Consider the following 16,773-nt stretch of genomic DNA (forward strand, 5'->3'; position numbering starts at 1 on the left):
AAAAAAGAACAAAGTTGAAAGGCTTACACAATCAGATTTGAAGATTTACTCTAAAATGACACAATGCAAAGATGACAAAATGATATAGCCATAGAATAGCAAAATTAAAAAGACTGAATATACCAAGTATTGGTAAAAATGTGGAGAAATGATACTCTGATACATTGCTATTGGCAGTATAAATTGATACAGACATTTTGAAAAACTATGTTGCTCAAGATACAAATAATCTATGAGCTAGTAACTCCATTCTTAGATTTTTACACAGAGAATTATATATGTTCACAACAAGATCTGCACAAGAATATTCATATCAGCTTTATTCAGAAGAGCTCCAAACTGGAAACAATCTAAAGGTACATCAACAGGAGAAAGATAAATAAATTTTGTGTTTTCATGCAATGGAATACTACAAAACAATTTTAAAAATGAATTTCTAATGCAAACAACAGTATGCATGAATTTCACAGACATTATACTGAGTCAATGAAGTATGGTAAATTGATACACAACTCTATCCATAGGAAGTTCCAAAATGAGCAAAAATAATTGGTGATAGATGTCACTGAACTGTGCACTTAAGATAAGTGCATCTTATCAACACCACCAATAAAAAGTAAAGGGGGGGGGGTGTGTGCCTGGGTGGCTCAGTCGGGTAAGTTCCTGCCTTTGGCCAAGTCATGATCCCAGTGTCCTGGAACTGAGCCCTGCATTGGGCTTCCTGCTCAGCAGAGTCTGCTTCTCCCTCTGTACCTCCCCCCTGCTCAGACACTCTCTTTCTCTCTTTCAAATAAAGAAATAAAATCTCAAAAAAAATTAATAAATAAAGTTTGCTGTTTATTAGCCATGGTTCCAAATAGGCAGGAGTTACTTTAATTTCTTTAATGGAGTAAGATTGAGAAAGAGAAAATGGCTGCAAAATTTGAGAAGTGAAAACAAATAAGAGCAAGAGGAGTTTCTGTGAGAAATGGAAGGAAGATTTGATGACCTAGGAAGTCTGTAGCTGCCTCCCAGTGTGCATGATTGGGAAGTGTTTGTTTTCACTGAGCATAGATAAGACCACATACCTAATAATCAAGAAAAGGGAAAGGGGGGCGCCTGGGTGGCTCAGTGGTTTAAGCCTCTGCCTTCGGCTCAGGTCATGATCTCAGGGTCCTGGAATGGAGCCCCGCGTGGGGCTCTCTGCTCAGCAGGGAGCCTGCTTCCCCCTTCTCTCTCTCTGCCGGCCTCTCTGCCTACTTGTGATCTCTCTCTATCAAATAAATAAATAAATAATCTATAAAAAAATCATTTGAAAAAAAAAAAAGAAAGGGGAAAGGTTTCTGTGAAAGACCTCTTTATAGTTGGGGACAGCCCAATCAAAATGTCAGCAGATTTCCCCTCCCCCATCTGTCAAAAAAATAAGTAACTAGATAGATATAAAAGAGCTTGTAAGTGTCAAAGTAGCTTTCAGAAATATGTACCTCCTTGAGCAAAGATGAATAGAAATAATATTTTTGCTTCCTTGATAAACTGGTCTCATAAACTCTGGTAAATTTCCTTTCTATCATTTCTCAGTTTTCCCAAAAGTTATATGCTAGACATGGACTTGAGGTTTTGGTTAAAAGAGTCACTCTTTAATCTGGAATTCTTTTAATCAAATTGCTCTTGGTCAGCTTGCCAATATTTGCATAATTTGAGTTTATCACAGTATATACTTCCATTTTGATCAATTAATCTCAAGTATTATTTGAGTGTTCTAAATGATTATTCTTCTGATGCAGTAAGAGTCACTCAGATTTCTCCAAAGTATTAAATACCCATGGTAAAATCCACTAAGATGTGCAGGGTAGAGGAGGGAACCAGGGGCAGTTTGTGTGCTGTAAGAGGAAGACGAGTAGAATCCGGAGGTCTCATAGATGTAAAGACATTGGGAACCGGGAGAGGGACGATCAGAATTTCAAACCCACCACACATGGTTCCTTGCCGTAGAGTGGGTTTTGCCACTCTCGGGATTTAACTTCTTTCAATCTCCGTTTCCAACTCTGTACTTAGAGGATAATAGCACACACCTGGAGGCATAGTTGTGAAGATTAAATAGAGGTGTAAGGTGCTGCACACAAAGGAAGCTTTCAATCAATGTCAGCAGGTGCCTTGGTAACAGGTTCAGCCAAAGGTGGAGAGAGTTTTCAGTTTTGAGTTGCAATATACTGAAACAAGGTTGTGAATGGAAACAGGCTGTGTTCCACGGGGCGAGGAACCCAGATCTGACACCTGTGAGTCGAGTTGAATAGCACAGGGGTCATGCCATTTTCACATAGACTTGAATTGTACTCTCTCTAAGCAGTCCCCTCACTTTTCCGTTTCTCACTAAAATTCTGTATTCCTGATACCAGGAGAGGTACCACATCTTTAATAGTCTTTTCCTAGGCCCAAAGTCCAGAGGAAGTAGCCTGGATTAGGAGGAAGAATAAAATATGCACATGCCTTTCAACTGAGGTTGCTAGTAAATAAAGGTCATTAACTTAGAGCCCCTCCCAGGTTTATCAGCAGAGCCTGTCTTATTTATACCCCACCCCACTGCCTTCTAGAAGCTTTCACTTCACTGTTCCTTGCTCCATCACTTACTAGTTAATGTGATTTGGGTAAATGATTTTTTTTTAAGATTTTATTTATTTATTTGACAGAGAGAAATCACAAGTAGACGGAGAGGCAGGCAGAGAGAGAGAGGGAAGCAGGCTCCCCGCTGAGCAGAGAGCCCGATACGGGACTCGATCCCAGGACCCCGAGATCATGACCCGAGCCGAAGGCAGCGGCTCAATTCACTAAATTTTAGATTCCTCATGTGAAAAATGCGGCTGGTTGTAAAACGCAACAGGAATATTCTGGTGTAGCAGTTAAAAGCTGGGGATATGGCATGAGAAAATCAGATAATTCTCCTACCACTTAACCAGGTGTAAGACATTGGGCAACCCACTTTATTTCTTCTGATGACCCAATTTTCTCTTCCATAAATGAAAATGATAAAAATACTTTCCAGGGTTGTTTTGAGAAACTAATGAGTTAATTCATGCAAAGCATTTAGCACAGTTCCCGAAACATTTTGAGTGTGCAGCATATATTAAAAGTTAATATTAGCTTGAATAATCCACAGTTCAACAAAATCTCAGTGGATGAAAAGTGGCCGGTCCCATTGGAGTTATTGTGAAATGATTCGACCACAGGCAATATTCAGAACTAAATGCTCTTTGGGAAAACTGTAAGTTGTATTTCTAAAAGTGATTGAGCCAATGTCCTAAATGGAATTTTTGCTTATCGCACAGAACACCAATTATCAAAATTAAAGTCAAACACAGGCCAAACAGAAAACTGCTCACCTTTGTAATACATGAAACTGGGAGAAGGGCTGTAAGATAAACACCAAATTGATTCAAAGATTAATTAGCTCCGGAACTATATAGATGAGCATACACAAACACACACACACACATACACACACCCCCCAGTATACTTATACAGGAAGAAAACCATGTAATGGGGGATCCTCACCAGCAATGTGATGTGACTTTGTATCTGTGACTTAACTGAGCCTCATTTTCCCAGTGTAAAGTGGCTATCTGACTGGCTAGCTCCTAGGGATTAAATGAGAACATACATACATGAATGTATGTATGTAATAGTATATAAAGGACACTTTTTTTAAAATATTTTATTTATTTATTTGAGAGACAGAGATCACAGATAGGCAGAGAGGCAGGCAGAGAGAGAGAGAGGAGGAAGCAGGCTTCCCGCTGAGCAGAGAGCCTGATGTGGGGCTTGATCCCAGGACCCTGAGATCATGACCTGAGCCGAAGGCAGAAGCTTTAACCCACTGAGCCATCCAGGCATCCCTATAAAGGGCACTTTTTAAATCATTTACCTTTCTTTCTTTTTTTAATAGGTAGCTCTTCTACTTCTATCAGACATGGAGCTAAGATTAGCCAAATTCCTTAGAAAAGAAGAGTTATGGGGTGCAGCTTCAACTAAACATTGTTTCTTCTCAAAATTCTTTTTAGGAGGGATCCTCTTAGTCGTGTGGAATGGTCCATAGGCTCTCTGTCTTTGTTCCTGAATTTTCATTGCATCTGGAGCACTAGCATTTGTGCATAGTTGGTCTTGTGAACATGTCCTTTACCATTTTTTAAAAATTTATTTTTTATTTATTTTCGGCATAACAGTATTCAGTATTTTTTCACCACACCCAGTGCTCCATGCAATCCGTGCCCTCTATAATACCCACCACCTGGTACCACAACCTCCCACCCACCAGCCAATTCAAACCCCTCAGATTGTTTTTTAGAGTCCATAGTCTCTCATGGTTCACCTCCCCTTCCAATTTCCCCCAACTCCCTTCTCTTCTCTAACTCCCCATGTCCTCCATGCTATTTGTTATGCTCCACAAATAAGTGAAACCATATGATAATTGACTCTCTCTGCTTGACTGATTTCACTCAGCATAATCTCTTCCAGTCCCATCCATGTTGCTACAAAAGTTGGGTATTCATCCTTTCTGATGGAGGCATAATACTCCATAGTGTATATAGACCACATCTTTCTTATCCATTCGTCCGTTGAAGGGCGTCTTGGTTCTTTCCACAATTTGGCGACCGTGGCCATTGCTGCTATAAACATTGGGGTACAGATGGCCCTTCTTTTCACAACATCTGTATTCTTGGGGTAAATACCCAGGAGTGCAATTGCAGGGTCATAGGGAAGTTCTATTTTTAATTTCTTGAGGAATCTCCACACTGTTCTCCAAAGAGGCTGCAACAACTTGCATTCCCACCAACAGTGGAAGAGGGTTTCCCTTTCTTCACATCCCCTCCAACACATGTTGTTTCCTGTCTTGTTAATTTTGGCCATTCTAACTGGTGTAAGGTGATATCTCAATGTGGTTTTAATTTTAATCTCCCTGATGGCTAGTGATGATGAACATTTTTTCATGTGTCTGATAGCCATTTGTATGTCTTCATTGGAGAAGTCTCTGTTCATATCTTCTGCCCATTTTTTGATATGCTTGTCTGTTTTGTGTGTGTTGAGTTTGAGGAGTTCATTATAGATCCTGGATATCAACCTTTTGTCTGTACTGTCATTTGCAAATATCTTCTCCCATTCCGTGGGTTGCCTCTTTGTTGTTTTGACTGTTTCCTTTGCTGTGCAGAAGCTTTTGATTTTGATGAAGTCCCTTTGCCTTTGGAGACATATCTTGAAAGAAGTCCTTTATCATTTTTGTAAATCCTTTTATTCTTACACTCATCTTTCACTTATTCATCTAAATATTTGTTGCACAGGCACAGTAGTATGGGTCTTTGGGTTACAGTTCATAACACAGTCAGTTACTCTAACCAACATTCTCACAGCACAAAGTTGTAAAATACCTATTCAACCAAGACATGACATCAATGACTCTTAGTACTATAATTACTTTCAGAGAATGGCAATGCCAATTTTGGCTGTGAAGTGTTAAGTTTTTCCATGGGTGAGTGTTCCAAAAGACTTGAGTAAGTTAGCTTTTTCTGGGTTGACATCAAATGTTTAGAACTTGAATTGTGACCAAGGAGATAATATCTCTGATTCCTTTGATGGGGAAAGATTTCATCATGTTTGCCTTCTTTTTTTTCAAACAACAATCACATCACCAGGTTTCTATTCATTATTCACAATCTACCCTTTGTCATCTTTATCTGAACATGCTAAGATGTGTTCCTTATGTGTTCCATGGGAAGCGGTTCTTAGAACTCTACTCTCTTGTCTCCAAATCTGACATGTTTCAAGGTTCTTTAATGTTAGGATAATAGTGTCTCTGTTTAATGGATCCTGTTAGTACGGTCATTGTTCCTCACCCCTCTATTACTGCTTTGGTTTGACCACATGTAGGCATTTGTGTTAGTTATCACTAATCATCAAGCATTGTTAGTTATAGTTTCATATATTTTGTCTCGCATTTATGCCATGAAGTGTCCTTTGAGAAGGGGAAGAAAATGTCTTGGACTACTTTCATGTTTTCTACATATTGCAATGAGAAATAACCTTTCTCAAGCACTTACTTAGGTGCCATCTCATCATCACAACCTAGTCCATGAAATAGGCATAATTTTATTGAAAGTACTATTGTTAATTAATATTCTAATTAATTATAATTAGTGTTAAATAATAATATTATAATTATTGATATGTTGATAAATTATTATTTGTAGATCAAGAAAACTGAGTCTTGAAGATGTTCAAAATAATTATTAAAATAGTTCATCATCTTAAATTTTCCCTTATGCTTTCCTTCTGGAATATGGAAGTGTCTTTCCTCTTTAGTGGTGTGAATCAAAACTTAGTACCAAAGAGATGAGCATATTATTACTCTCAGTTACACGCATTCACATAAAGTCGACTAACAAGAGTGCTAATATGTGGTCTTCCAAAACACAATTAGAAGTAAAAGTGCAACTAACGACCTTCTTTTGATGTGGCTGGAGTGAAAGAGCAGAAGGCATGGGTCAAAAGGTAATGAGATGCATGGGCTAATCAGCAGGGACAATTTCTAGAGCCAGAATTTACCTTAAACCAAGGACATGCGACAACATGGCATGTTTTGTTAAAGTTTATTCCTGGAATAAGAGCACCACTAAACAAAAGCAGTGTCTCAGACATTATTTGGTTCAATTTCCTTCCTGAAAAAATTAGCTATAGACCATCTTTCGCCAATGAGCATCTAGTGTCTGCTTAAGATAGTCACTGACTTAAAGGGGTATACTTTCTCTTGCTGGACAGCTGTGGTGCCTTAGTTTTCTGTCGTTGCATAACAAACTTAGTGGCTTAAAACAACAAAACTTATTATTTCAGTTTCTGTGGATTAGGAGTCTCATTAACTAGATCATTTGCTCAGTGTCTCAAAAAACTGACATCAAGGTGTCATCTGGGCTGTGTCCCTTCTGGAAATCAAGGGCCTCTTTCAAGATCTTTTTGCTATTGGCAGGATTCAGTTGTCTGTAGCTCTGAGATAGAGATGCCCATTTTCCTGCCGGTTGTCAGCCAGAAGTTGCACTCGGTTCTCTGTTCTTAGAGACAGTCAGAGTTCCTACCACCCTGAGCCTTCCATCATCAAAATGGCAATGGAGAACCTCCCTTGCCTCAAGCCCCTCTCACACTCTTAATCTCTCTAACTTCAGGAAGGACACAGTATCATTTCTGGCTCACCTGATAAGGTGAAGTCCACTCAGACAATCTTCGTTTTGATGAACTCAGCTGAGTTTAAGTTAATTAGAGCTGTAAAACCCATTTTGCCACATAACATTACATAATCACAGGAATTACAGCTCATCATATTTATGGGTTCCACCACACTCAGCTGAAGGGAATTATATAAGGGCAGGTTCAGTGGAGAGATGTCATGTTAAAATTTTCCCACCACAAATGGTTAGGACATTCTCCTATAATGAAAATAAATCAGGCTGGGTTATCCCAACTTCTACTCTGTTCTCCACATCAACCATTCAACTACTGGAAGACAAGTGCCTTGACTGCTCTTTGGGGAACTATTCCCAATGTCCTTTAAATAATTGTTATTTGTGATATCCAGATATCCCTCTAGAAACGCTATGCTTCTTGTGTGAATCTTAGGATGAAATATTAACTCCTTAGAGGTTTCTTAAATAGTAAAGATTATAGCAGGACTATTACTTCTTCTATTATGCAGAACAGACTTCTATTGAGACATCCAAGGATTAATTTTTTATAGCAATATCATCCTGGCAACTAAAATTCAGTCATAACCGAATAAAGAACTTTAATTACTTTCTCATGCATAGCCACTAAGCCCAAGTCATTGATATTCCCACATTCTGTCACCTAGATTGTTATCTCTCCCTCATAGTAAGGGCTCAGTTGCAGATTAGATAAGCTTGCCTCCATCCAAGCTGTTAATATAAATGTTGACAGAAGATAAAAGCCAATAGAGCATGGTTTTTATTTTCTTTTTTAATCCTTTGAGTAGGGTTTGTGTGTTTGTGTGTGTGTGGTTTTTTTTTCTTAAAGATTTTATTTATTTTTTTATTTGACAGACAGAGATCATAAGTAGGCAGAGAGGCCAGCAGAGAGAGAGAGAGGCTGAACAGAGAGCCTGATGGGGGCTCGATCCTAGGACCCTGGGATCATGACCTGAGCCGAAGACAGAGGCTTTAACCCACTGAGCCACCCAGGTGCCCCTGTTTGTGGTTTTTTAATAGAAGATGAAGAGTACATGATGTCTAAAATAACTTAGACATTCTAAGTTCCTAATTTTTCCTACTAACTCTTCACACAGTTTCCATAATGGTAGACCTCAAGCAATTATCACTACCCAAGTTTAATCAGAGAAAGGGGAGATATTCCCAACCTCAATTTCACCTACTATATGCAGTTCTGCATTTTTCAAATTGCCCACCATTTAAGTCCTGATTCCTTGGATTTAAATAACTCTTTGTATTTTCATAGCACTCCCCACATTTCATATGTGGCCCTTAAAAACCTTTTAAGTCAGGAGGGATAAGTGATGTTGTTTGGGGCAACTAGCAAGGTCCCAAAAGTTGTCCACACCACGTGGTTAGCAGTGGTTCTTTGACTAAAGCCCAGTTCTGTGGTCTTAGAGTCCAGGAGTGCTCCACTGGTTCCCAGAAAAAAGTTACCACGAAGTGAAGTGCTCTCCAGTCAAATCTGTCTCCTCCACACCAAGTACCCATTCTTCCCTCTGGAGCTGCTTCCAATTGTAATATTGACACTTAGTTGGTAGGTGTTTGTATAGGCGTGGAGGTACCAACTGAATGGTTGGGCTTTGCAACACATGTGAACAAAACATCTCTTGAGTTTCAGAGGCAGAATCAAGATCATCTCCACAAAGTAAATGCAACAAGAATAGCCAAAGAGCATCCCAAAATAAATGCTAATATTGCACACAGGTGCGCCTCCAGACTCGCATGACTGAGGAGAAGTATCTATGTTCTCTCTGTGATTAAGGGAATTAAAATACCAAGCTATAAACTTTACAAATATGCACATCGTTAGGGAAAAATAATAAGCTACCAAAGATTTTCATGAACACTCATCTACACATTGAAAAAAAAAACATCAGAATCAGCACAAAACTGTTGAATAGTGAACACAGGTAAGTTAGGTTTTAGTTCTTTAAATCCCTTCAGTCTAAAGATTGTAAGCACTGTAACATTGTCAAGATCAGCATGGTATAATAACAGAAGTGATATGAACCATATTTGGAATCTAAACTTTCTAGTGGCCACGTGAAAGAAGTAAAAAGAAGTAGGTGAAATCCATTTTCATAATATAGTTCATTTAATCCAACATATCCAAAAGTTGTCATTTCAATGTGTAACCAATATAAAAATTACTAATGAGATATTTCACTTTCTTTTACTGTCTTAAAATCTGGTATGTATGCTATATGTATGCTATACATACACATTTCAGTTTGGTCCAGCTACTCTATTAGTGCTCAAAAACCACATATGGCCAGTGCCTGTCTTCTTAGTGCAGATATAAATGACATCATTTATTCCTCTTAGGTTAACAAAGAAAGGTATGTGGAGAGAGGGTGGGTGTGGATTTCCCACAGATCTCACGGGGAACCAGGAGGCCAAGCAGGAAACGGACACCCTTCTGCTGTGTGAACTGTATCCCTTGGGCCCATCCCCTTCCAGCTTGCTCTCTCTGATCCAGCCCTCCTGTTCCTTCTCTCTTTCTCATTGTCTCGCTGTGGGCATGACTGCCCTATAAACATCATGGAGCGTGAAAGGGGAAAAAGTGGGCTGCATTTCCCACCCGTCTCTTGTAGACTGAAGACCTTAGGCGAGTTACTTAACCTCCCTGGTCTCAAATGTCCTTCCTATGAGATAGGATTAATTCTTCAACACTGAGTTCTGAGGATCAAATAAAATAACAAATGTAAACCTGTCAGTCCTAAATAGGCACTGTAATTTTCAAGGTTTTAATGATTGTTTTTCTTTTTTATTTGAGACTTTTTAAATTTAAGACTTTATTTATTTATTTGAAAGAAAGAGAGTGTGCAAGAGAGAGCATGAATTGGAGGTGGGGGAGGGAGGAAGGTGGCAGAGGGAGAGGGAGAGGCAGACTCCCCACTGAGCAGGAAGCCTGATGCGGAGCTCTATCTTAGGATCCCGGGATCATAACCTGACCCAAAGGCAGATGCTTAACTGATTGAGCCACCAAAGCCCCCCAGTAATTGTTTTTGAAGCGTATATATATTTGGTGGAAAAGGTAACAGGGGAAAAAAGTGAAAACTTTAAAAAACAGGTGTTAAATCCCAGGTCACTCTACACTTTAAACCTCTCTATGCTGTTTGCATAACTTCAGCCCAAAGCACACTGAGCCTAAGTTAAACAGATATACCAAAAACATAAGAATTTTTTTTAAAAAGTTTCAGTTTTTGCCTGAGTTTGCCAATTACCTGGAGACCCAGATGATAAGGGGGAGACACCTTAATGAGCACCATGTAGGGTACATGTTGACTACTCTACAAAATGTCTAAGAAGGAAGAAATTTCATTTGGTCTGATGCATATAAGGATGGCAATAACTCAGTCATCTAGAAAACACAATTTTCTCAGCCCCTGCAGTTTTCCTGACTATAAAATTGTGACCTCAGATCTCAGGGAGCCTTACCACACTTAAACCTCTGCATTTCCTAAAGCCAGCCCCAATACAGTAGCACCTGCCCACAGCCTCGGGTACTTTGAGAAGACTGTAATCACGAAAAGGGAAGACTCACCAGTTCATTCTCCTCTCCTTGGTTGAGCAAACCCCGGTGGTCCTTACTCTTCTCTTCCATCTAAACAAGACCTCCAGGATAATTCTTTGGGGAAAATCAATACCAGTTAGGGCTATGGGAACTCAGAACAGTCACTACCTGTCACTGCTGTTCTTAGGTGCTTTTAAAATCTCCTAGCACATACTTCACCTATCAGGCTAACAAAGAGAAGAGAGGAAATACTCTCATCAGCCACAGGATTGGTCTGCTAACCTATCGGCTTGTTGTGTTTGTTTTTTTTTTTTTCTTCCTCCCTGGTGTTTATTTGTTGAGGTAAATGTGAACACCTCTAGACTTAAGTTGTCGAACCAGAAAGACAAATAATTTCTTGTGCTGTCCCTAAATGTCTCAACTAACAAATGAGAATAGTCACTTTACTAAAATCCCAAAACAGGTGCACCTCTTTGGCTCAGTTGGTTAAGCAATCAACTCTTGATTCCTGCTCAGGTCATGAGCTCAGGGTCATGAAGCTGAGCCCTGCATGAGTCTACCTACACTCAGTGCAGAGTCTGCTTGTCCCTCTTTCTCTGTTCCTCCCCACTGTCTCTCTCTCTCTCAAATAAATAAATAAAATCTTAAAATAACAACAACAACCACCTAAGACAGAAAGATTAACCAGTGAGAGATAAATAAAAACCATGTGGACTTTGGGGAAGTAATGGATATGTTGGGGTGACAAAGAGATTTTAAGGAAGGAGGGTTGGCTCCTGGCAGGGAATGTAGCAATTATTTTGGAATTAGGAAAACCTGAATTCTAATCCCTGCTCTACCGATGATGCTGGACAGATTAGGGTCATCTGAATATTAGATTACATTTACATATATAAATGTAATTTATAATCTATAAATTTATAATATATTATAACATATATTATAAGCTTATAATTTAATCTAAATACAGATTAAATATAAATCTATATTTATAGATTGTATTTATATTAGATTCTATTTCAATCTGCATATTAGTTTTCTAATATGTAAAATATCAATAACAGTTATAGAGTTGATAGGAAGATCTAAGATGATATTTGTAAAAAATCATCTATAGCTCCTGTCATATTCCATAAAAGATAATCATCATCACCATCATCATAAACTAATTGAGAGAAGTTTTTTAAAAAGTAAACTATTATAATAATAATTGGGTTCTTTTCATTTTCTCTTTTTAGTTTGCAAAAAATTTTCAGAGAAATATATAATGCAGGAAAAATGAAAAAGGCTGAATATTAGGATATCATATAAGTTTCCATGATTATATAATCACCAGTGAATTTGATATTTTTATCAAAAAATAAGTACACTAGGATCCATTCAAGGGCTGGTTTATTTGTTTCCAATAAACACTTTTATCTTTTTTTTAAATTTTTATTACATCCAGTCCAATGAGCAAAATCCTTGCCACTTTGACCATAGAAGAAAACTTACTGGGAATCAAGACTACAGAGAATGATACTTGACTCTTTCTACTGAGAGGGAGTTATTGGGTGCCTTGAGGAGGAACTCGTGCCACCTTGAAGTTTAGAGAATCCAGTGTGCTCTCTGGCCCAGGAGGAAGTGGCGATGAAAGTAAACAGCTTTTCATGCCAGAGAGGCTACTGAGGTGCCCACACTATAGAATACTAAGTCATCACAAATGCTGCATTTTAAGTATCACCAATTTAAGGTAGAACTAAAATATGGAGAAAGGAGTCCTGAGCTTTGGTAGAATCTAATTAAAGACTTGAGTAGTGCTCATTCACTTCTTACCCATTAACTATACACTAATATTTCTGGCTAAAAGAACATTTCCTTTGTCTGGCAGCCTGACTTCAGCTAAAGCACCATGATGAGTCATGAATAACCTAAGAGTGGGCGTGTGACCTAGTTTCAACGATATATGCAAAGGAAAGACAACTGGGGGCAGAGGTCTTCTGGAAAAGATTATCCTATTTTTTTAATTATCCTATTGATGAAAGAGCGAGAATAACTTATTTTCTACCAATGCCAATAAAGTGCAGCAAAGGACGAAAGAGCTTAGGTCCTTATGATACCACTAAGCCATGGCACTATGGCTGGGACTACTAACTCTAGACATCTTTCCAATATGTAATGAGATGTTCTTAATAAAACTGCTGCTGTTTGTGGTTTCTGCTACTTATAGCCCAAAGACACAAAATATAACACTCATCAAAACTTTGTTCAACACTTACTCAGCAATTACATGTTTAACATCAGATATTTCAGACCCTTGTCAGCCCCTTGGGATTCAGTGGCAAAAAAGAAATTCATTACCCTGAGGGACTTTACAGATGCTTAGGAGAGACAGACCAGTAAGCAGCCTCTTAAACAGAAAGGATCTAGAACTCAGACTGAATTGCTGAGACAAGAACTGCTTCCTGAAAGAAATGGCATCTATGCTGACATCTCAAAGACGAGTAGAAACTTACCAGGTGGAAGGAATGGGGTATAGTGGTGGGTTGTGAGCACAATCTAGGACAGAGAACAAAAGAGAATGTGTGACAATGTTCAAGAGAGATGAGAAAATATAGCCCGTGTGGTGTATCAAGAGAAATCAAAGTAAGACTTGAGAATAGAAGGGAAGAAGGGAGGCACTGAGCGATGATGATGGAGATGTGAACAGAGGTGTGCCTGACCACTAAGAGCTTGTACACAGGCCAAACTGGTTAATCCATTCTGTGTGTGTGTGTGTGTGTGTTTGCTTTGTATGTGGCTAAAGGGCTCTCTCTACTCACCAAACCAAAGACCTTAGCTTCTTTCTACAGATGACCAATATTCTTTCAGTTAAACATGAACTCTTCTAATAATCACAACTGTTCACAAATACCTCACAAGTAATGAGCTCCCCAACCCCAGAGGTATACATGCTGACATTCGGCCTATTCACCATACAGATAATTAAGTTTTTAGGTCAAAGTTTGTATTAGGTAATCTTGAGGTTCTTTAAGTACTGAGTACTTGCTTCAGCCACCAGAGGATTTGCTCTGCCGAGAAAATTATCACATCTGCTTTAAACCCTAACTCCTGGGGTTAGGGATTTCGATATTAAAAGAGATTAGAAGTCAAACAGATATTAAAAGTCAAAAGATCTACTTTCAAATGTCCATAAGCAAGAAAATGCCAGTCATACCCCCATGGCTTAATCAGCCCCGTGAAGGCCACAGGTGGAAGAGTCACCAATTGTGCTGATGCATGTAGCAGGGACGTGGGGACATAGGAGTGGAGGATAGGGAGGGGATGAAAGGGTCTCTTGTGGGAGGAGTGGCTTCAGCATTGCTGGGAACGGCTTCCTCTAGGCTGCTCAGTCATAGCACCCAGGAGGCTGTAACTTAAGTTGGGACTCTTCAGATTTCTTTTCTATCTGAAGAGACCAGATTCTTGACCTCTTGTGACTGGAAGCAAAACACAGTGCCTCCTGGTGAACCCTGAAGGCAAACTCCTTATTAATGAGAAGAAGTTGTCAGCACCATATGCCATAAGGTAGGATCTCCAGAGGTAGGAGGGAAGGAAGGAGCAGAATGATGAAATGCAAAGGAAAAGGAGTGAAATGCTCACTTCATGAAAATACTCTCCTCACCTGAAGAACTGGTTCCCCCCAGAACCCTAGTCTTAGACCTAATAGGGCCTTACTGTTCAGAGTGAAGCCAGAGGAAGTAAAGGACTAAGAGTATCTCATCTCCTCTCACAGTTCCTGACTCAGGACACAATTTCCAGAAAACAGGAAAGAAACATGGAGATGGAAGGACGTTTGCTCAGAGCGACACAACAAAATAAAGGCAGATCAAGAACTCAGAGACCGGTCTCTGGTCTGTGGTCCAGCTTATTTCCACTAGGAAATACTTCCCCCTCTTCTGCTGTATTTTCTCAAGAACTCTTTTCTGATTCTGGAGAGGTGAAGGTCCTGGGGGGATTATATGGATTAGGAGAGAAGGGATGTCTCTACCTCTAGTACATGAGCCTTATGAAATGAAGATGCAGTATGCATGGTGGAGTATGTTAGAACAACATTGCACCTTCTTATTTGGCAGGGGCATGATTACCTATCTTCACTTCCCCATGACCTAAAGGGAAACCAGGCTGGATTTGGATGTCTTATCTAGATTTCAAAGCTCCCTTGCTGTTTTCTCAACTAACTACTGAAGCCTTATTAGGGCATCCCATTTCACAAACACTGTCGAATGTCTACACTGGCAATACTGTTTAGTTAAAGTAAGCTGACAGCTAGAACAGCCACAAAGAATAACATTTGTCAGTGGTTTAACATAGTAGAAGAGTGGTCTAAAATTGTGGTGGTGGGAGAGCATTGGTAGAGCAGTGGAAGGAAGAGAAGTAATCCTCCAAGCAGTGATCCTGAGTCCCAGGGTCCTTCTTTCTTGTGTCTTCATCATCTTCAGCAAGTAGCTTCCAAGGCTGTTGTGGTTATTACAAAAGAATGCATAGAGGATAATCAGTGAAGATCTCTATGGACCAGTCCTGAAAGAGGTACTTTTACTGTGCTAGAAGATTAGCTAGAGCTCAGCCAGATGCCTATACCTGACTAACTGCGAAGTTGACTAGGAAATGTGGTCTACCTGTGTGCCAGGAGGAAGAGGAAGTAAATACGGTGGTTGCTAGCAGTCTCTTCCACACAGACCCTATGAAGGGTGAAGGGATGGACAGGCTGGATCCTTGTCCTCAGGGGACTGAGGCCCGATGAAAGGGGAAAAACAACACAGAGGTGGCTGCTATACAAGGCAAAGTGAGGAAGGCTTGGGTTATTGCAGGATTAAGAAGGAGTATCTCTAAGAGGCCCTGATACTGGTTGACAGGGTATTGAGTAGCCTATGATATCCAGTTGAGTGACCTTTAACTGTACTTTAACTGCACTCAGTCTGTTACCCACTCCTTGCCCCTGCCACCCCTAACCACCACTGCACCAAAACCTACACATTTTCTACAGATTAGAACAGAGCAGAGGGAGCTCCCTTTAGGAAACACAAATATGGGATGCTTAAGCTGAAGTCATGGTTTGTCTTTCATATTCCCTACCTTAATTTTCTATTTAGAAGATCTACAAATTGAAAATGTGATAAATATGTCAAAACTTAAATGAATAGAAGTAAAATTTTATCTTATCTAGGGACAAAAAAGAGCCCAAACTATGAAAAAGGACCTTCTCTTATTAATTCTCAACTTCTTGTTGTCCTATTAATTCATATAGCAAACAACTTCCAAGCTCTTAGACTAAGGTTAGACCTGAAGGGGCTGCAGAAATGAATCAGACACTAACCCTGCCCTTAGTAAGTTAACAGTTTGTAAGAAAACTAGACAAAAATATGACTCCTCTATGGGAAGAACAAATGGAATAGGCCAGATGGAGAGAGAATGGAAGAAGGAGAGAGCTCTGAATCCAGCAGCTCAAAGGACTAACAAAGGTGTGTGTCTAGTGGCTTATTCACCTTCATGAGCTCACAGAGAATTTTGAAAATCTGACGAACTTCATAGATTTTTCTCCTCCTAAGAATGGAATTCTAGGAGTGGGCAACATGGTCAGAGAATCTCCCGGGTATGGGAGGAGAAGCTGTTCCCCTGCTTGAAGTGCATGTGGGAGTGGTGGCATAGGAACAAAAGACCTGTGGACACCATTGACTTGCCCCTTTCCCTACCACAGGAACAAAGACACTGGCTGAAGGCAGCAAACCTTAGTGCTGGCTTTTAGTCCACTTTGCCATAAACTGCATACCACGGTGTGGTTGCACAACCAATTTTAGGACAACCGGGTACCAGCCACAGGGCAGCAAGACCCTCCCTGAGAGGATTAGTGCTGGTCTGTGGGGGGGAGGGGGGGGCTCTAAAATTTGGAGTTTAGAAACCCTGCAGCACACCTGAGATAAAACACAGAAGTGCTGTGCCCTTTGGCAGATGGACAGGCCAGACACAGGCAGGGTGAAGGTGGGGATCTGGTGGAAG

The 16,773-nt window shown here is 39.8% G+C and overlaps 1 protein-coding gene across 1 annotated transcript in view; it reads right to left on the bottom strand.

The window, feature by feature from the left end:
* The window catches only part of ATP13A5 (ATPase 13A5), a 102,749-nt gene extending 91,901 nt beyond the window's left edge, over positions 1 to 10,848 (bottom strand). Inside the window, exon 1 of the mRNA XM_044254822.1 lies at positions 10,789 to 10,848. Within this exon, the coding sequence (XP_044110757.1) occupies positions 10,789 to 10,848 (60 nt within the window). The remainder of the gene's footprint in view (positions 1 to 10,788) is intronic.
* Positions 10,849 to 16,773: the final 5,925 nt, after the last annotated feature.

This window comes from Neovison vison, chromosome 6, assembly GCF_020171115.1.
Source record: "Neovison vison isolate M4711 chromosome 6, ASM_NN_V1, whole genome shotgun sequence".
In the NCBI taxonomy this organism is placed as follows: Eukaryota; Metazoa; Chordata; class Mammalia; order Carnivora; family Mustelidae; genus Neogale; species Neogale vison.